This window comes from Chionomys nivalis, chromosome 13 (genome assembly GCF_950005125.1).
Source record: "Chionomys nivalis chromosome 13, mChiNiv1.1, whole genome shotgun sequence".
Taxonomy (NCBI): Eukaryota; Metazoa; Chordata; class Mammalia; order Rodentia; family Cricetidae; genus Chionomys; species Chionomys nivalis.
The window spans coordinates 73,428,224-73,449,200 of NC_080098.1; the positions used below are offsets into that span (position 1 = coordinate 73,428,224).

Consider the following 20,977-nt stretch of genomic DNA (forward strand, 5'->3'; position numbering starts at 1 on the left):
CAAAAAATAACTACCAGGGATAAATGCTGGTCTGGTTGCGTATTCCTTTTCTGCTCTAAGGGCAGAGAGCCAACACCAGAGCTGTTCCAGGAAGGTGTGGCTGTCGGGGCCAGAGTGGCTTGCTGTCACTTCACAGCAGGAGACGAGGGACAGCAGCTGCTGCTCCTATAGCAGGTCGCTGGGTAACAGCTCTCTAGTTTTGTGGTCACCATTTTTATTTATCACGATTTCCAAATTCTCAAAGACTTCATTTTGTCACGACTCTTCCATAGTTAGAATAGAAACAAAGTGCACATGCATGCACCTTCCAAGTCCTTCCAGTCGTGGGGATATCCTCAGCAAGCGCTCCCAGCCCCCAGTCTACACAGCTACAACCCTGGAGACATCAAAGGGCACCTGATAGGCATCATGTTAAGGACATTTGTACTGTCCCAGATTCTTGATTGACTTCTAATGAGGCTTCTTTTATATAGTATAATAAAGTAATGTGGATAAAATTACAGGTTGAAAGTTTGATTTTATTTTAAAATGATAAATAAACCGAGGCATAGTTTGACCATGTACTATTTCAGAAAGGCTTGTGAAGTTAGAGAAACAGTTCAGAGAGGGCTCCAGTCAGACCCAGAAGGATGTCAATCAAACTTGTGACTGACAGAGACGAGAAAGCCTCCTTGATCTTCAGAGGTTTGTAATAGATCTCCACCCTAATTTCTGAGTATCATTAAAAGTAAAAAGCACTTTTATTGTCATTTTCCCCTTGTAATTTTCTTTTTTTAAAACTGGCAAACAGGATTACTTGTTTTCATGACTTCATTTTTATGAGCACAACAGTTGTGTGTGGATTCACTTAGAGAAGGAAGCCCCGGAGGGAGGTGTGCAGCGATGCTGCCATCCACTGAGGTCCGCGTCCGCATCCATAGGGCCTGCATTCTGTGTTAGCACTTCTTCAAAGAACCATGAAGAATGCTTGGAGACCCCAAGCAGAGCAGCACAGTCCACATGTACTTGATGTACGTCCACACCAGGACCCAGCAACAAACAAAATCCCTCTTGGAAATGGAAAGGGATATATGGGGAAAGGAGGCTATTTCCTCCTGTGAGCAGCACACACTATTTTAGTGTGCTCTGAAAGAATTAAAAACCATGACACTGTTGTCATTGAATACTGGCCCACAGTTATATTTTTTCTTTTAACTTGGCTTAAATACCTCATGGCTTCCTATTAAAATCTTCAGATCTCTGGGGGTTGATGTTAAGACTATTAAAATTTTTCTTTTCCTCATTTAACAATTTCATTTAAATTTTAAAAATTCCGACATTTCCCTCAACTGTTACGTTGAAGCCTGATCTGTGTTGCTATGTCCTGTGAAGTGAAACTAATTTTCCACGTGGATAGGGACACCTCAGTGCCATTTCCAGGGCTGCATTTCCTTCCCTCATGATTCTTGCTGGGTCCTCTTCACCGAGGCTTTCCCCTGAGTCATGTATTTACTGGAAAGGCTACCTAGGAGGGAAAACAAAATCCGACATAAATGAAAGAGCCTTACTTGATCAAAGTCACACAACACTTACTGTCAGCTACATAAGTGTCCCACTAGACAGGGCACTTGTCCTGGATCAGTGGTTAAGCTACACATAAACAAGTCCACAGATAGGTATTAGACAGTGCTAGTCCCTGCTGTGAGGCTGTTTAACGCAGCTTCAGGCTATATTCCCAGGCTGGTGCTGAGCTCAGGTGGAAGAAATCCGTCTCTGAAAGTTCCTTACAAAGGTCACTCTTCATCTGCAACCAAACATGACAAAGTTCTCTGGCTAGAAATTAGTATTCCACACCATTATCTTTATAAGTCTAGTAATACCTTATGGATGTACAAGTAGGAAATACAATTGACTGTGTGTACAGGTGAAGGACAGGAATGATAACTTGAGACAGCCTCCATGACTACTACTGTATAAGGAAGGCTCTGTTAAAATGAACGAGAGGACACAACGCATTTAGTACTGGTATCCTGTCAACTACTTTTGTTTTACCTCAGTTTTTTTTTTTTTTCCTTTTTGATGGCCTGGAACTCAAGGAGTTTTGCCTGCCTCTGAGTGCTGGGATTAAAGGACTATGCATGTCACCACTACCACCAGCATACCTAACTCAAATACATAATTTTTGAAAGACAGAAGGAAGCTAGCTTCCTTTTTAAAATTGCCACCCTGTCACTCATTTCCAAATGGATCACAGACTTAAATGCCAGTAAAAGAAAAAGCAATATGTAAAGAAGAAAACACAGCTCCGTGCTTAACCCTCGCTGCCAACTTGAGCAGATTCAGAAGCACTCAGATGTGGGTGTGTTTGTGAGGGAGAAACTCAACTGAAGGAAGCCCCACCATAAACACTGGTGGTGCTGGAGTTTACACACACTTCTTGAAGGCGCCAAGTGTGAGAATGTCTCTTAAGAAATGGCTTTGCACACTGTTCCTACAACAAGCTCAGCTCCATGGACACAACTGACTCTGCTTCCCATGGCACTTTTCATGACGCTTAAGGCAACGGGGGAAGCAAACAAAATGCTGCCATTTGTGGCAATGTAAATGTCTCTAAGTCCCCCACTGATATGTGTGTAATCATGAAAAATAACTTTCTGTGACTCCATCATTCGAGTTTGGTCACACCATTAACAATGAGCTCAGCTGAGTAGCACTGCTGTAAAAATACATCTGCCTGAGGTGGTGGCACACGCCTTTAATCCCAACACTTGGGAAGCAGTGGCAGGCGGGTCTCTGAGACCATCAGAAAACACAGATATTTATACGATTCATAACACTAGCAAAATTATAGTTATGAAGTAGCAACAAAATAATTTTATGGCAGGGGCTCACCACATCTGAGTGACTGTATTAAAGGGTTCCAGCATTAGGAAGGTTGAGAACCAGGACTTTTAAGTAAGTCTACTGCTTCTTGTTTGCTGTCGTTCAGACTATTTGGATTTCTCAGTGTTTTTACAAACCAAAGATATAAGGAATTCACACACACACAGTTCAGACTATTTGGGTTTCTCAGTGTGTTTATAAACCAATGATATAAGGAATTCACACACACACACAGTAATTAATGCTTATCCAAAGATAAGAGGAAGTATCCTATCTTATTATTTGCATAAAATGTAACTTTTAATCAAATTTTGTAATATTTATTTTGACCATTTATATAGTCAAAAATGCTTTTGTTGTAGTTAAGTATGTCAGGGTAGTCAACAGGGACTATTAATGAATAATATTCATACAGGAGTATTTCAAGACATTTGTATAAAAAATGGCCTACCACAAGCTTTTTCTCTATTTCCTATGACTTGAAGTTTTAAAAATCAGAGATATTTTAAGAGGTTGGTAGTTATCTTTCCTCCTTCATGTTTATGTATATACATATATACTTGATCATTGAATAGAATTTAAAAACCCAATGGAGCCGGGCGGTGGTGGCGCACGCCTTTAATCCCAGCACTCGGGAGGCAGAGGCAGGCGGATCTCTGTGAGTTCGAGGCCAGCCTGGTCTACAAGAGCTAGTTCCAGGACAGGCACCAAAGCTACAGAGAAACCCTGTCTCGAAAAACCAAAAAAAAAAAAAAAAAAAAAAAAAACCAAAAAAAACCCAATGGAAACAAACCAACCCTGTGCTGTCCCCTATGTATATGTTTGTATGATAAAGTTTCATGTTTATGCATGTTCATATGTGTTTGGATACGTTGTTTATGTGTGTATCCATATATGGAGACAGGTTGATATTGGGTACCTTCCTCACAGTTTTTCTCCTTCTCTAATGAGGCAGGATTAGTTAGCTCTGCAGCCTGCACTGTCTCCTGTGTGATGGATGCCAGGATCCACACTCAGGCTGTCCATCCTGTGCTCATGAAGGAAACCACGAGTGGGTCAAAGGCATAGTCTACAAGGAGCTCAAGGGGAAACAGTTCTACCCACAGCAGAGAGACTCAGTTCACATGTCAACAGCAGAACTGACACCTGCAAGTGACAGGTAAGTCTGGCAGCTATCATTAACTTACTTCATGGGTTATTTCATGGGCAAGGACAAACCTTAGCCATCTATACTTTTTCTTGTAGAAAGCAGAATATAATTTGTAATGAAATTTCCCCATAATAAATTAAGTTAGTAAGCTTTTCAGTAAGAGGATTTACCCAGAAGGTAAGTACTAATGTCTTTATAACTAAATTGATGTCAGTGCGCCATGCCACTTCTAGATCACTAACACCTGCAGTTTTCTTTCCCTGTTTTACAACTTTAAAATTATAGTCAAATGCCACTTTCAAGATATGTAGACTTGCTCCAAAACCACAGAGAAACCCTGTCTCGAAAAACCAACTTGTAGGCCGAGTGCAGCCTTGGGGACAGTGTAGGAATGAGGTCAGTGACATCACCATCAGAAACCTTTTCTCCGACTCCCAGTGTTCACACCTGGGTTCCTCAGCAGCCTTAGCAGCCAGCTGTTATTCTCCTGATCTTTGGCTGAGACCTGAGGTGTGTGTGCAGGACACCTGACATCCCTAGCAAATGAAGGAAACCAGACCCAGGCGGTACATTGCAAAACAGGTGTTTATACCCTGTGCTCCTTCATATGCCTGGCATCAGGAACAGCAGGATTCTTCCTATGTAAAATATTCGAGGATGTCTGTTTATACATGGTACATCTGTGTACGTTCAAACTCCCAGATCCACAGGGAACACATCCCACTGACCAGTGGTGTCAGTTGTCCATACCATTCTATAATGGGGGTCATCTGAAAGCCAGCATGGTTATAACAGAGCCCATTTCTCCTCCCCGCCCAGCATCGGCTTAACTGCAGGGTGCCACCCTCTCACTTTTGTCTACTGGATTTGGAGGGGACCCAACAGAACTCTTATTTTGAAATGCTGTGTTCCAAGGAGAACAATTACAAATCTTCCTGAGGACTACTGGAGCTCATGTTCTCTTAAGCTTCCTCCTGCTTATTTGCCATGTACAATGTTCTCCTTCAGGTCTAAGTGCGGTTAAGACTTGAAGAATTCTGTTTGTTTTTTTTAAAAATTAATCTACACATCGACCTCAACTCCCATGTACATAAGATTTTGTGTACAGAGACCTGATACCACAGCTGGGCGGTCACGTAGACAGTGGACTGCTTGCTTGCCTACCATACATGTAGCTCACCCTCAGCTACACAGTAAATTTAAAGCCAGCCTTGGCTACATGAGATACTAGCTTAAAAAAAGGGGGAAGGGGTGATCTGATATAATTTAAATGTTTCCTCTCCACACTCTTAAAAAAAAATTCAATAACTGCAAATACTTGAGATAACACCTCTTGGTACTTAACAAAACCCGAGGCAAATGCACGAACAATGGCACCGTTCTCCTCCCTAACAGCATCATAGTGGAGAATAGACATTCCTAGCCCAGAGTGTCCTCAGCTTTCCCAGAGTGTGGTCAGTATCCTTGCCTTGACAGAAGAGGCCAGAAAGTCCAGGAAAGACAGCTCGTCCTTCTGTGGGGCAGGGACTGTCATGGTCTGATCTTAGCTAAAACGTCTCACTCTACCAGTCTCTCCAAGCTAAAATGTCAGCACTTTGTTCCTAGCATTAGGATGTCATTCCAGGGCTCCCCAGAGGATGCTTCAAACTGCAGCCAATCTGTGTTCTCCATGTTCCGAGCTTGTTCTTATCTTACCCTCGCTGTGACAGTCTAATGCATAAAAGAGATTACCAGTTTAACTAAATGAGACACTGCTGAAGCAAAAGTTACATAAGCTGTCATCTTGAAAAATTTCGACTCAGTAGTTAAGAGCATTTGTTGCTCCAGCAGGAGCCAGGTTTGATTCCCAGCACTCACATCACAGCCTAGAACATCTGTAACTCTAGTTCCAGGGGACTCAACATCCTCTTCTGGCCTCCATAGGCACCACTCACACATGAGGCACACACAGGTAAAACACTCATATGCATAAAAAGACCCCCCCCCCATTCTTTTTTTAAAATAAAAAAGGCAAGAACTTAGAAGAGGCTGATTGTTCACGCTCTTCGTTCTTAGGGTTCTTCCTTTAGCCTCACTGTAAAGAGGGAGGGCCCAAGATGTCCGGACTGATGAGGCCATCTACTGGCCAGGACTCTGCTGTTTACATCACTTTATACTTTTATTACTTTCTACAATAATGCTGTAGAAGTCACTTTCTTTTCCTTGACCTCAATTTCGTCCTCTCTTTTCCATCTTGTCCTGGTAATCCACCATGTTCTCTTTAGCATCCTTCTACAGGCCTGTGGCATGGCAGGAGAGACCCCACCTTGATACCACAGTCAAGGCTAAGCAGGCTCCAATTCCTTTCCACGAAGGCCTGAACCTTGTTCCAAAGTAAAAGCTCTTTGCAGAGGCTTCAGAGAGGCCAGGTGCCAAGCCCAGGGCTGCGCTCAACCTGCACCCAAACTGCAGGCAGCATCTACAAAGCACTGCATTTGCTGCAGTCTGAGACCCAAGCTCTGGCTCCTTCCGGAATCACCTTTCTCTCGGCCTTCCTTACTCCCAGGGTCCACACACTTCCCTTTGCTTTGTGTGCTTTACTTGCTGGGAGATCTTCCTAGCACAGGGGCTTAAAATGCTATCTCCACACTGACACTTACACTCCTTTCTGCAGCCTGGACCAATTAAATGCCAGGCTCATATATTCAACTGGCCACTCAACATCCCTGCCCTGGAATTCCAGAGCTACCACCATGAAGCAGACCTTTCCCCAGCACAACAAAGCTCTCCTTTGTTCTTCCAGTTCTCAGAGACTGCCGTGACATGAGCCTCACTGGGTCTTCATGTCAGTGACCAGAATATCCACACCCAACCGTCCTCCCTGACACTCCACTCGAACCTGTGACCACCTTGGGTAATACCCCATGGCTGCAGCGCTCCTGTCCTGGCCTTTAAAAGACTTCGGACAGCACTGTTCCTCTAAGGTCCAGCACTGCTCACACCATCCCTGCCACAGCCTCGGGCTGAAGAGCAGGAACTGCTACCAGTTAAAGGTCTGCCCCCCCACCTGACCTCACTTCCTATGACTCGGCTGACTTGAGATGATATTTTAGCAGAGGGGATACCACCATGCTCAGCATCATTTTGTGATTTCCCTGCTTAAAGCATCTGTTGCCTATGGCTGTCTGTCCCTGACAGGAAGGCAGAGGAGGGGCTTTGCTTCTCACTGGGGTACATTCAGTGCTGAGGCCGCTGCCGGGTAGTTAGACTCTCAACAGATGTTTGCTGAGGGGTAAATAAGTGAAACAGTTGTCTGGTTGCAGAGTGGAGAGCTCAAGTTGTGACTTTCTTTTCTTCTGGAGTACGGCAGGTCATCTCCACAAGACATGGCAATGCCACAGCAGTCACAAGAGGCACAAGAAAGGCCTCCATGGTTGAGGGTAGCAGTTCTTCCCCAGAGGAGGGAAGTCACCTGCAATATCTGAAAACTACACAGGCTGCACTTACCCCCTGGACAGTCAGACTAAGGATGTGAGGTGGAAGCAGAGCAATAGGGTTTTTTGTTTGGTTTGGTTTTGTTTAAGTTTCCTTGAGAGGTTCTGATATCCCTCTGTCAGCACCACAAGGCACAGGAAGGCTCTCAAAAGGCATGTGGTAAAATATTCAGAAGAAAAACAACACATATCTGACCCTTTAAAAACCACATACCTGACTGGGGACTCAAAAATATGGTTGTTTTTTGTTTCTTTTTGTCTTCATGTAAAAGCACTGCCTAAAAAATGAAATAAATGGTTTACAAAAACTGAAGGTAAAAGCAACAGAAACAGCTTCAAACTGTATCCAAGAGCTGGGCGAGGCAGTGGTGGCAGTTTGCACGTTAGTTGGAATGACAGACATGTATGCAGGAAGTCATCCAGCAAGCCCCTGCTACCAGGGCCCAGCAAGCCTTACCACACAGTACATGGGGCACAGGAGGAGGAAGCACAACAAGCCAGCCAGGAGGGCCCAGCACACAGCTTCAAGCACTCCAGAAGACTTTGGGGAGTGAGCAGGACAGAGTGAACAGGGCTCCCTTCTCAGGTTTGGGCTGGCTTTTACCTGAGCAACTGGTCTCAAAGGGCTAGGTGAAGGGTATCCAGACACATAATCTGACTGACACAAACCTACAGAAAGAAAGGAACACCTTTCGTTTCTATTTTAAATTTAAAGCAATGGCCCTATTCGCCAATGTTTTAAGGAAATTTTCATGTTGGTGTGATGGGATTCCACCCAGCCCACTGAAGGAGTGACAGGGTAGCATTTGCCGTGCTCTAGCCCCCGCATCCCTCTGTTCTCGTGCTGACATGGACATTAGCTGTAAATACTATACGGGTCGGTTTCTAGACCAGGGCTTTTCCTTATGGCTGCTAATCCCTCTGCTAGCCAGGTGCCCTGTTGGGTGCCAGAAATGCCACTCTCACACTTGTGTGTGTGTGCACGTGCGTGTGTATGTGCACATGCATATGGATGGGTGTGTGTCTGTATCTGAGTTCATTCAAGAGCAGTTCATTCTGGTTTTGGGGCAGGGTCTCTCACTGGGACCTTAGTTAGGCTACGCTAGCTGGTTAGTGAGCCCAAAGATCTGTCCGTCTCTGCATCCCCAGCATAGGACTACAGCATCCACTGCAATGCCCTGCTTTCATGGCCACACTGGGAACAGAACGCAGGTCTCGAGCAAGCATTTTCCTAACTGTGCGTCTCCTCGGCCTCACCCTAACAGTTCTGAGACACCGGTGGGTCAATAACTTACAGCCTGCTGCTGGGCGAAGGAGCACAGCTGAGGGGCGGTATAGGGTAACCACGCTGGAGGAGGGGAAGAGGGGACCACAAAGGTCTGCTTCATTTTGTTTGTAAACACAGCCTTGAGTCTTCATCAAATACAGAGCAGAAGAGTAATTTTGAAAAAACTATGTTAAAATTGTGTCTATATTGTCTAGCTCCAACTAGGTTGAAGAAGGCTATTGTCTGACCTAAATGAGATCATCTTTAACTATACTTTGAAATGGTGCCTGATTGACTTTTAGTATGTTGACTGAATGTTAACACGTCATTATTTTAATTCCTTTAAGTCTCATCTCCTTCTTATAAGGGGAAACCAAGGCAGATGTTGGGGTTCAGTTCTGACCTTCTTAGAAGAACAAGACTAACTCAGGCCATGGAAGTCAGCCAAAGCTGGACCATTCACAGTCAAGCATCAGTTAGAAGACAATGTTAAAACAAACTCTTTCTATCTAATAAGGATGAGTTGGGCATGACAGCACAATCATGTAATCTCAGAACTCAGGAGGCTGGGCGTTTGAAGACAGATGGAACCACATAGCAAATTATAGGCTTTGACTACAGTAGTTGAGTCAGTCTCTGTCTCAAAAACCCAAAGGGGGAACAAAAAACACCTAAAGTTTCAGTCTTAAACATCAAGAGACTCCCTGCCTGGCAGACCTGCTGTCTAAAATGGAAGTGTGCATTGGTGCTGCCAGCACCCAGGATGTTTGGAGGAAGGATTTACAGAGCTGCCTCAGCAAATGGGCAGTCACAGTTGCTCTCTAGGGCTCCTGTCTACACTTATCCAGCTTCACCCACGCTTATTCTAAGAACCAGTACAGTCTATAAGTTGTTCTGAAGACCATAACTTACACAGGTTAAAGGTGTCCAGACTATTAAAAAGGTGTCGATGATGGACACAACCTACTCAGTAAAAATGACCAACTCACACCCAGCAACATAATGGTCAGTATTAGGGGGTGATTTGATTGTGTGCTCAAGACAAGAGTCACACTATGCCTGCCTAGGCTGGTGTCACTCCCCTGCTTCAGCCTCCTAAGTAGCTTTGACCATAGACATGGAGAAGATCTGCGCATGACTCTGAATTGTGGACTATTAAGACATTTTCCTCTTCATCTCAGAGTCACTATGGTCACTGACAGAAAGGTATCAAATAAGGGTTAAAGACGAAACCCTCCACAGTTCTCTGCAGCACTGCCAACATCCTTCTATTCTTGGCTCATTTGTACCTCAGCTACCACCTCCTGGGTGTCTCGGCAATGCTTTGAGTCACAAGCACACACGGTGAGTAGCCTCTCGCTGTAACTTGTTTACTGGCTACAGAGACGATGTGTGTGAGGATTGAAGATGAGCAAACTGCCATTTCATTGGTAATCTTAGACTTTCCTAAGACTAAGTAAACCGAGGAACAAGCAGTTAAGTCACACCCAGGGAGAGCATGTAAGGCCTGTGTGTGTGTGGGGGGTGTGGGGGGGGGGTTGGGGATGTCCTTTCCTTACAGCGCCATCTTTGCCGAGCATATATTCCTTAAGGAAACAATTAAAAGTGTGAAAAAGTCTAAGAGGTTAACATCAAGGTCTCTGGAGAGGTGTCTGTACCTGGAGAGCCTTTGAACTGTGAGCATTCCTTCTTAATGTGTCCTTCTCTTCCACAAAGGAAACAACGTTTTTCTCTCAAGTCTTTGTCATCCTGTCTCTTCCATTTTTCCACTGGTGTCCTGAGAATCTTCTCCCGCCCCAGGTCCACAACTGCCCTCGCTGGCTTTGCTTTCACAGCTGTGCACTGTGTGGGCTTATCTTCTTTTGCTGACACGTCCTTTTCTGTGTACTTGTTCTGAATTTCTTTGTCCTCTTTGCTCCGTTTTTCTCTGCTCTCAGAGTATCTTTGGTTTGGGGTATCTTCCTGGTCTCGCCGCCGCCTCACTCTATAAAAGATAAGATACTAATAGGAAAAGTGTCTACAGAGACTGACCAACTTATAGCACACGTAGAGACGCCAGGACCAGAGTGTGAACAGGAAACCTTGAATTTGACAAGTGTGGCTTCTCTATTATGACTTCTATAGTTCTTCAGCATCCAAACTCACAGCGGCCCAAGTCCTTACAGAACATGGTGCACAACCCACATACCCCCTCTGACAGTTACACCATACCGTGGAGTGAACAGCCAGAAACCCAAATCTGTATATGTTCAACCCAGATACACTAGACTCCATACAGCCTGTTTGCAGTTGGCTGAATTTTCAATTATTGAGCCCTGGGCACAGAGCCTGTCTGTCACAGTGCTGGGAAACCAGTGCTTACTGCTGAGACCAGGCCTTGGGCCCAGTCATGCCCGTGCTGCTGTGCTGACTGGCCTTCTGGTGTATTAGCTTTCACTAAGCAGTGACAATTTAAACTGTAAAACTTGAATTTCACAGAAAACTTTTAACCATGATTTTAAAGAGGCTTATCTTAAAAAATGTCATTCACTTTTAGTTTTTAGAAGTGATTTTATTTTCTGTATATGTGTGTTTACCATACATATGCCAGTGTCCACAGAGGCCCTGGAATTGGTGTTACAGGGGGCTATGAGCCACGAGACGCAGGTGCTAGGGATGGCACTAGGGTCCTCTGCATGAGCAGTAAGTACTCTTAACTACTAAGTCATCTCTTTAGCCCCACTGACTTTATTTTTTGAGACAATGTCACATACAGCCCAGGATGATTTCATACTCTCTTTGTAGCTAAGGCTGGCCTTGAGATCCTGATTCTCCTGCCTCAGTCTCCCAAGTGCAGAAAGTACTGGTAAATGGCACCCAGATATCAAGATCATTTCTTTCTGCCCTACTGATCACTAGTCTGTAAATTCCAGATTGTGACCTCTTTTCCTTAAGTGTATTCTGAAATGGGAACAGCACTGTCAGCCAGGAGAACAATGACTCAAGCAGACTGTAGAAAACACCCCTGCTTCTCACTGTACCATCACCAGGGGACAGCACAGTGCCTAAACACTTGATCTGCTCAAGGTAATCGGTAACGATTACACTAAAAGCCACGCCTAAACTTAGGGCCGAGCGCCTGGCGTGGAAGGCAGATGGCTGTCCTCACATAAGCGGCCTCAGCATCTGCACTCAGCCACATCGGATCACTGCATTTTCATTTTTTATATATAAGAGCTCGATGCCCTCTCCTGCTTTTTTTTTTTTTTTTTAAGATTTTATTTATTATGAATACAGTATTCTGTTTGCATGTGTGTCTGCAGGCCAGAAGAGGGCATCAGATCTCATTATAGATGGTTGTGAGCCACCATGTGGTTGCTGGGAATTGAACTCATGATCTCTGGAAGAGCAGACAGTGCTCTTAACCTCTGAGCCATCTTTCCAGCCCCACATTTTCATTTTTTAAAAAAAAAGATCTTAAATTTATATGAAAAATGCTTGATTTCAGAGGCTTATTTGATTTTCCCTGTACGGCACAACAAGGAGATAAAATGAGGCTGCCCCTCTGGACACGTGCTTACTTTCTCCTCATGGGACAGTCCTTCATGAAGTGTCCGATTTTTCCACAAATTCGGCAACACCTGTCATTCGGAGCCAGTTCTCCCTCAGTTAGAACATCTGGATCAAAAAAGTATTCCTACAAGAATACAGCTGTGTAAAAGAAACTGCGAACAAGATCATGGCACACCAGAGACCCATGCGAGAACAGATTGGTTTGTTAATATTGGTGCTGTTCATCCCAAACAAGACCTTACAGCCAGTGAGAGGCATAGCTGATAGACTGACCTAAACCTATTTCTTTTATTTCTTGAAGTTGGAGGACACTGACAACACATACACACAAGTGGCTTCAACACAAAAGGAGAAGCCAAGGCCACATAGAGGGCGTCAGGAAACAAAATGGCTAAACGGCAATGAACTGAGGAACACAGTCGACACTGAGGCAAAGTGAGGAGCTGCACTTGAGTACTGGTGCTGCTGTGTGGCTTAAGAGTCTGCTGCAGGGGTCGGGGATGCTGCACCGCACCTGCACACTCACTGGAGAGAGCACCTATCTGAACAGACTGCGGGAGAAGGAGTTCTTCAACAAGCGTGAGAAGGACCACTGTAGATGTCAACAATGATACACTCAAAGCACCTCTACGCCCACGTGGAAAAGTGGCATCAGTTCTCCTGGGGTGGGGTGGGAAGGAGTGGGAAGCTGCTGTTCAAAGGGGGTAAAGTTCTGGATGGGGAGACCTGTTGCCAAGTAGGGGCTACGGTCAGTAATATGTATTTCAAAATACCTGCATATATTTCAAATGCCACACTACAAAATGACACTGGAGAAGACAGATTTGCTAAGCAGCTTGACTGAACCATCCCTTACTGCACACTTATTAGTGACTAAGACGTGTGTCTTATTGGCTCTCTAGCATTTCCACAGAACTCACCATTTTTGAGGGGTAGTCCTTTGGAAATCCTTTTACTGGAATTCCAAATACTCTTCTACCATTGATAAAAGCTTTCATTATAAAATTTGTCACTATAAAGAAAAAAGTAAAAATTTAATTACATGCATTAAGAGAACAAGAAATGCCACCAAGTTTACAAACAAGAGTAACTTACTTTTCCTTGATAATCCAGCACCAAGATTATGATTCAAATCAAAAGGATCTGAGTAAGGAAAATGAAAGAGACAAAAAGATAATAAAGTAGGATATATAGCACCATCCATCCCATAGCCTAGGTCCACACAACAAGAAGAAAGCATCACCTCTTCGCTGAGTAGTAAGAGGTGTGCTTGGCTAAGCAACAGAGAAGCCCAAATAGAAGGCAAGGCCCCCAAAGCATTGATTAGAAAAGACCGCTGTGTCGTCTTTACCATCTTTATAAGTCCTTCATATTACACAGATTGACCACTTCTGGAAAAAGTACTGAGAAGACTCATTAACTAGGTGACTTAATGATGTCCGTTTGTGTTCACGTTAGGAGTCACAAGCATAAATGGACAAACCAAGGGTGGGACAAGACCTGAGTAGGAGTCACAAGAACACAAACAGTAGGTGCCGTGGTGGACTGGTGCAGGAAGGCAGTTGTGACAGGCATGGCTGTGAGGAACTGCGCTAAAACACAGTGCTACTGAGCACTGCTTCTACACTAAATAATATTTTATAGAGGATTTAAAATGCTATACACACACACACACACACGTACACACACACACCTGAAGGCACTAGGAACTTAAAAATGAACCTGTAGGGTGGTATGGGCCGCAACAGGGCTGCTGCACTGCACACTATAGGCAGTGGTTGGTGACTGCCCCACAGAAGCTGTGTGCCGGAAGAGCCAGGAGGGGCCTATGGTTTAGAGTCGACGTCCAACTTGAAAGACTCTTTACATCACCCCTCAAACTTGATAGGCCATCAGCTCACTTCTAATTTGACTTCATTCATACCTTCAATTACGATGTATTTTGAGGTCCACTGTTTCTTAAAAGTCGTCAGCAGACCTTTTCTCCTGACGCTGATTACATGCTCCTTAAAATCAAACTCCTCTGTGTAGAAGCGGAGAAGTCCTAACCACAGCTGCCCAACAGATTCTGTATTTTTTCCATATTCTGGCCAAAGAGTGGGCTAGAGAGAGAAGGGAACAAGAGATACCGCTCCATTACAAAGGAGCTAACAGCAGTATGTCTTTGCACTCCAGGAGGACAGTTTGGACTGGTTAACTGGCTTACATACACAAAATGTAGTAAGTTCTCATTCACTTTTTTGTTTTGTTTTTTTGAGACAGAGTTTCTCTGTGTAGCTTGGCTGTCTTGGATCTCGCTTTGCAGACCAAGATGGCATTGAACTCACAGAGATCCACCTGCCTCTGCCTCCCAAGCACTGGGATTAAAGGTGTGCACCACCACACCTGGCTTTCATTTATGTTTTAAAACAGCATTTACACGAGTCTATCAACCGCTACTCTGAGTTGGACGTAGAGACAATTCAAGAGTTTTCAACAATGTATCATCTCAGAATATGAAGGTGAGAATCTGTGGAGAAGCTTGAGAGCTGTGCAGTCAGGACAGAACTAGCGCAAATCTACAAAGTCTCAGGAAGAACAGCCATGCAACAAAAATGTGTTCCCTTGGAAGAGCCAGTGGACATTGATGAAACTCCGGTGCAGTGCCTGTAAATGCACTTAGCTTCATAAAAGAGAACCCTCAAGAATGTCTTCACTGTCCTAACAGACAGACATCAACTCTACACCATGGTCATCTACAGCACAGAGCAGGACAACTTTTAGCCAAATCTTTATCTAAAATACTCACCAGTTCATCTATTTGATCAAAAAAGTAAATATTCCAGCCATCAACAAGTATTTCTGGTTTCTTTTCACCTTTGTATATCTGAAATGAATTTAAAAAGTATTAGTATAGAATGAAAAACTAATGTGTTGATACCAACACACCTAGGAAAAGTTGGAAACTTAACGACAGAACTACAGCATGCTAGCAGAGGCAGAGGCTCAGAGACAGCCCAGTTCTGCAGGGGACACAGGCCCTGGGGGTACCTCTTGGAGCACAGGGATGACAGGTGGAGACCTCTGCTGAAGGAAGTATAGCACCATAAGAGTGTAGGCGTAGGAGGACAAGCTGCCTCGGGACGCGTCACCGATGTCACACATCTAGAGGGAGGAGACAGCACTGTGAATGCCATTTCTACGCAGCTCGCAGTCACCCAGCACCACTACCTCATCTGAGGAACTCATACAAAAATCACATATTCAAAATGAAAATATGTCAACTAAAGCAACCAACCCAACCTAAATCAAACTGAACTCAAGAAAGTAGTGTACTGTTAGTCACAACAGGGTTATTATGAAAAACTAAAACACATCAATAATGGGTGTGGTGGCTCATGCCTTTAATCCTAGTACTTGGGAAGCAGAGGCAGGAGGATCTCAGTGAGTTTGAGACCAGCCTGATCTGTACAGTGAGTTTCAATCTAGCCCACTGTGTGTGCAAGGTGGGAGTGTCACACTTATGCTTTCAAAAGGATTTGAAAACACAGAACAATTTCCAACTAAGCCACAAGCGGCAGCACCTACCTTTGTAAACACTTTCATGGTGTAGCACAGATATTTCACTCTGGGGTCAATGGCGGAGTATGCAGATAAGAGTCTTGTGTTATGAAGAGCCTGTTGGAAAGGAAAGGGCACCATGAGGCTTGACAACATTCTGACCTAGAAGGGTTCACACTGCAACACAGTTTAGATAACAACAAATACATGCAACTTCTGATTTCATTAATAAATCTTTAGTCTGCATAAACTGAAAAAAAAAAGCCATTTAAATAAACAAAGCATGTTACTAGGTGTGGTTGTTGTGAGTTAGAAAAAGCAGCATGTGAGAGAAAGACGCCCTGCGACAGAGCTCACGGGAGGGATTTTTACTAGGGGAAAGGGAATGGAAAAGGAGGGAAGAGGAGGGGGAGACCGACCTCTGGGGACAGGAGTGGCAGAAGAGAAGAGCGCAGAGGAGAGAGAGACAGAGATGGCAGGTGGGTAGGTCCTCTGAAGAGAGAATGTAGCTACTGTGCACAGGTGGTGCTCTTAGTGGCTACAGCTGAGGACACACACCCCAAGGTCAGGACAGTACAGATGTCTGAATACTAACAGTGGTGACGTAGGCCTGCCATCCTAGCACTCAGAAGATGGATTTCCTCTAAGCAGATGTAAGACTTTCCCTTTCCTTGTGGCATTATTTGAGTCAAATGCTTTCAGGCCCCACTGGGTCTGGGAGCAGCCATGTGTGAGGCCAACGAGAAGGGACACAGCACACAAACCAAATCACAGTCAAGTTCAAGCCAGGGAGACAAACTCTGACCTCATCTGAAGTGCATCTTCTCTTGGGCTTATGTGTTCTCTCTCTCTCCTCTCTCTCTCTCTCTCTGATGCACACATACACTTGCGCACATGTAAACAACCCTCACACTGAAACTGATGAGCATTACCAACTCCCTGACAACAGGGTAGGGATGGAAGGAGTGTAGGCAAACACCCTACTACTGAGCTCCACCCTTAGCTCATGTGGATATGAATATAGCTACTGAATTCTCCACAGCCCACCCGCAGAATATTACAAGACACACATCAGACACCCAAGTAATTCCCAAAGACAGAGTAAAACAAGAGCAGAGAGCTGCCTCAGCTACTGGGGTTAAGGCCGAGCAGCCAAATAGATGGGGTAAGGAAGATGAAACGAATGTCTCATTTCACCGATTTACTTATTTTTAAAGAGACACTCATTCCTCATGATCTCTCTAAAGAAAATGCCTGAAACACCAGGCACGGTAATGTCTGTTTGTAATCTTAGTACTTGTGGGGTGAAGCCAGGAAGACCAGAAGTTCAAGGTCATGGCTAGCCTCAGCACTGTGAAACCCTGTCTCAACCCCCCACTCCCAGCCTCTGCAAAAAACAAAGGCTGGATGGGAGGAAGCAAGCAAACAGGAAGCTTTAAAAAAAAGTACTCAAGAAGGAATCAAACTAGGAGGTTTACTATATGTCAAGTGAGAGGTCAGACTGGGGTAGGTTAGTCTTTGAGACTCTTAAAAAAATGAGAAAGCAAGCTAGGCTGGCCGAACCCTAGGAATCTTACCAGTGTGTTATACAAGCTGATGTCGACCTCTAGACCACTTCTTAGATGGAAGAACTTCACAATGGGCACCTTGGCTGTTGTGATGGGCAGGATGTTCCTCAGGCCTAAGAGGGAGTAAGACACAGGATTACACACACCGGGCAGAGGCGATTCTCATGCTGGTGGCTCCATGATAAACAAAACCTGACTTGAGCTGCCCCACTGAATTCATCATAACTAATCAACAAAGTTTGCTATGAATAACTAACTGTCTTCATCTATTAAACACACTGATATTTGAATCACAAGAACCAAAAAGTCCACTGTCCTTCACAAACCAACTGACCCATGAGAGGCTGCAAGTGTGTGCGTCCTGGGGGGGGGGGGGGGCGTTTCCACAGAGGAGCTACTGGAGCTTGCATTCATGAGTCCCACTACCCTGTCCATCTGATTACTGTGTCCATGCTTGACACAGTCGTCACCACAGAGCTGGAAAGGAAGGAATGACTTTCAGTAGAGCTACACTTGGAACGCTGAAGTAGGGGAGTGGAGGGCGTTTACCTGTCAAGGAAAGTGGCACAAAAAGGCTTCAGGGCCCTTCCATGGTACTATGTAGACTGGAAAATGGACTTGAGGGGAAGGAAAATGTGTTATAAGAAACAGGAGGAAACTGAGCAGAATTATCCTTGAGGACATAGCAGTCAATGAGCGGGCGTAAGTACTGGAGAATCATGGACCACAGAGTTGAACCAAGTTCCTGGTGAAAAACCAGAGGTACAGGGATAGAGGCAGGGTGACCCCTCTATAGAAATGACTCTACAGAGTCATTTCTGTCCTAACAACAACCACTGAACATGGTTTGTCTTACAAAATATACATGAGGATGCTTAGGACAGGACAGTCTACCTCAACCCAGGTGATCAGAAGACTGAGAGCAAGCAAGGGTGAGTTTACAGTCATCGACAAAGTCCAACTCAGTCCTGAAAATTAAAAACTGTCAAATCTAGGAACTTTGGTTTCTTTGCATAATCTGAGAATCCAAACAAAACTAATCACCAGAGATGAACTCTTACTTGAATAAAGTATCTTCTCAATATACATAGGAAATTGTATCTTTATGTGTGTGCACACCCGTGAGTATGTCCACAAGAACAGGGGCCATGTTGCTCAACCTCATTCCTTACTATTAGAACACAGGTTTAAGAGATTAATATTTAAAGAAAGTATTGTGTCAAGTGTGGTGGCTTGCACCTGCAATTCTAGGCAGTCAGGAGGCTGAGGCGAGAGTTTTTTTGTTCAAGGCTATATTAGACCCTATCTCAAAAACAAGAACTCCTCCCAAACAAACTCAACCAAAACTAACCAATTAATCAACTAAGCACTCCACCCAGCAAACAGCCAGGCATGATGGTGCATATCCATAATCCCAGATTGAGTTTGAGGCTAGCCTGGATTACATGTTTAAGACAGTGCTAATATTGGACTGCAGTTGTTGATAGAGTGCTTGCCTCTGATAATCAAGGCCTCAGATTCTATCCCACCAACAGACAAGCGAGCAAACAAACATACACTTTCACTATTTGGGTCCACAGCTGCCCCCAAGAGCATTTCTGGTTTGTATGTCATTACACATTCTATAGCTCTGTTGAAAACTACCTACAACAGTCTTCTAGATCTGTGATGAGAATCAAGCTATGTTAAGCATCTTGTTTACAGTTCAGTTTGTTGTGCAGAAGGGGAAGCAGAGTCAGTTCACAAGCTCTTTACCATATGTCTACAGTTGGATTCACATGTAAGGCAAAATTACTTAAATCTCTCACTTGCCTTGAATATGTTTTGACCAAAACAAGATAGTTAGCATTACTACCAGTTCTCTTCCATATTAGACTATAGAACATTTTAATGACACTAACATTACATATATTTACAAATGAGAAGGCATAGTTTCTCATTGGATGAATAAATTCTAAGTATATATAACACAAAAGAAAAAAAGGACTTTTAAAAAATGTATAGTTACCTGAATGCTTTCTGAGGACTCTCGCCAGCTCCTCGATAGTTCTTACACAGTCTAACCCCTGCAGCAAAGGCACAAAAAAATGGAAGCTAAATCAGAAAACAAGCTGGTCTGTTGGCACATACCTGTAATCTTAGCTACTTGGGAGACTGAGATAAGACAGTCAACAATTATAGGGCTGTCTGGGCTGCATAGTAAGTTCAAAGCCAGCCTGGGTAAGACTCAGGGGAAGGACTGGGTATGGAACTCAGTGCTAGAGTGTTTCTCTAGCTTGTGTGTGGTTCTAGGTCAGACCCAAAGCAAAGCAGCAAGCAGGAGGCAAGGTCCTGCACTGTGACAGTTTCTGTCCTCTTCAGAGACAGGGAGGGGCATTTCAAACCATTTTCCTTCTGACTTTTATTTGTGTGCACACACACGCCAGGACTTTACAAGTGTGACTGAGAGCATGCATGTCAGAAAACAACTTTCCAAGAGTCAGCTTCTTTTTCCACTGTGGGATTCAGGCTCTGAACTTGGGTCATCAGAGTTGGCGCTGACAAACTTTTAACCTGCTGAGCTGTCTCATCAATTTCAGATGGTTTTTATGTCCCTTTCAGTAGAGTGTCAATTACTATACACACAAAGCATCCTAAAGATATGCAAACCTCTAAACATGTCTTAATTGCTTTTGGATGTACAACAAAAACCCAAATCAGAACTTACAGAAAGATCTTTGAGCCATGAGAACGTTCTCACTTGGAAGAGTACCTTAGGTGTGGATATGCATGAGGGTTTCTGGACTTGGTCTCATTCATGCTGCCGATCTGCACACAGTTTAATTGAGAACTGATGCTTGCTGTGGACAGTGAGTTCAGGTCACTAGTCTCCTGTGGGACTAGTCAAGATTAAAGTCATGCAGTAATCTGGATGGTATTCTGGCCAAGTCAAACTTCATGTTTGTGTTGTTTTCCAGACCAAGTCCCTCTGTACAGCCCCGGCTGATCTGAGATTCAAGGCCTTCCTGTCTGTGGGATGCAAGCACATACCACTGTGCCTTGTGGTCCTGTCTATGTGAGTTCTTCTGGTTATACAGACCCTATGACATACTTAGGGCTTCAGAAATACTGTCAAAAGTAGTGTCTAAAACACATTAATGACAGTCAACATTGAGGAGACACAGCGGGTCAGTCCATATGGTAGACTGCACCAAACTCCAGGCAGACCTACTTTGGGCTATTTTCCTGGAGTCAGAGACGCCCTGGAATGCAGACTCAGAACAAAGAGATGGACAGAGCTCCTGAGCAGCAGCAGTGCAGCAGCATCTATGCCACCACTGTTCCCAAAGAGGGTGACTCCGTGCACGGCCCTGCCTGGCATGCTAAGGCACTCCTCAGACTGATCAGAGAGAGAGAGCACAAACAGGATTGGGTGTGGCAGGGTGCTAATAAAACAGTGAAAACAGGCTATCAGAGTGGCACCAAGGCACAGGCCGTAACCCCAGGATTCAGAGACCGAGGCAGGAGGATCCAGGCTAGCCTGAACTAGACAGTAGACCCCCATCTTCAAAAGGAGGGGGGAGTC

At 44.4% G+C, this 20,977-nt stretch overlaps 1 protein-coding gene across 6 annotated transcripts in view; it reads right to left on the reverse strand.

Annotated features, from left to right (window-relative positions):
• Positions 1-501: 501 nt before the first annotated feature.
• Positions 502-20,977, reverse strand: part of Tut7 (terminal uridylyl transferase 7) — a 50,038-nt gene continuing 29,562 nt past the window's right edge. For 4 of the 6 annotated variants that reach the window (XM_057787675.1, XM_057787674.1, XM_057787676.1 and 1 more), the window contains 13 exons: positions 19,421-19,478; positions 17,422-17,525; positions 15,872-15,961; positions 15,335-15,448; positions 15,093-15,170; positions 14,229-14,406; positions 13,400-13,447; positions 13,225-13,316; positions 12,313-12,428; positions 10,411-10,736; positions 8,090-8,154; positions 7,700-7,763; positions 502-1,504 (listed from right to left, as the gene is read on the reverse strand). In XM_057787675.1, coding sequence (XP_057643658.1) covers positions 1,437-1,504; positions 7,700-7,763; positions 8,090-8,154; positions 10,411-10,736; positions 12,313-12,428; positions 13,225-13,316; positions 13,400-13,447; positions 14,229-14,406; positions 15,093-15,170; positions 15,335-15,448; positions 15,872-15,961; positions 17,422-17,525; positions 19,421-19,478 — 1,401 coding nt within the window. In that variant the 3' untranslated portion in view covers positions 502-1,436. The remainder of the gene's footprint in view (positions 1,505-7,699; positions 7,764-8,089; positions 8,155-10,410; positions 10,737-12,312; positions 12,429-13,224; positions 13,317-13,399; positions 13,448-14,228; positions 14,407-15,092; positions 15,171-15,334; positions 15,449-15,871; positions 15,962-17,421; positions 17,526-19,420; positions 19,479-20,977) is intronic. The other 2 variants (XM_057787678.1, XM_057787677.1) reach the window with 2 other exon arrangements.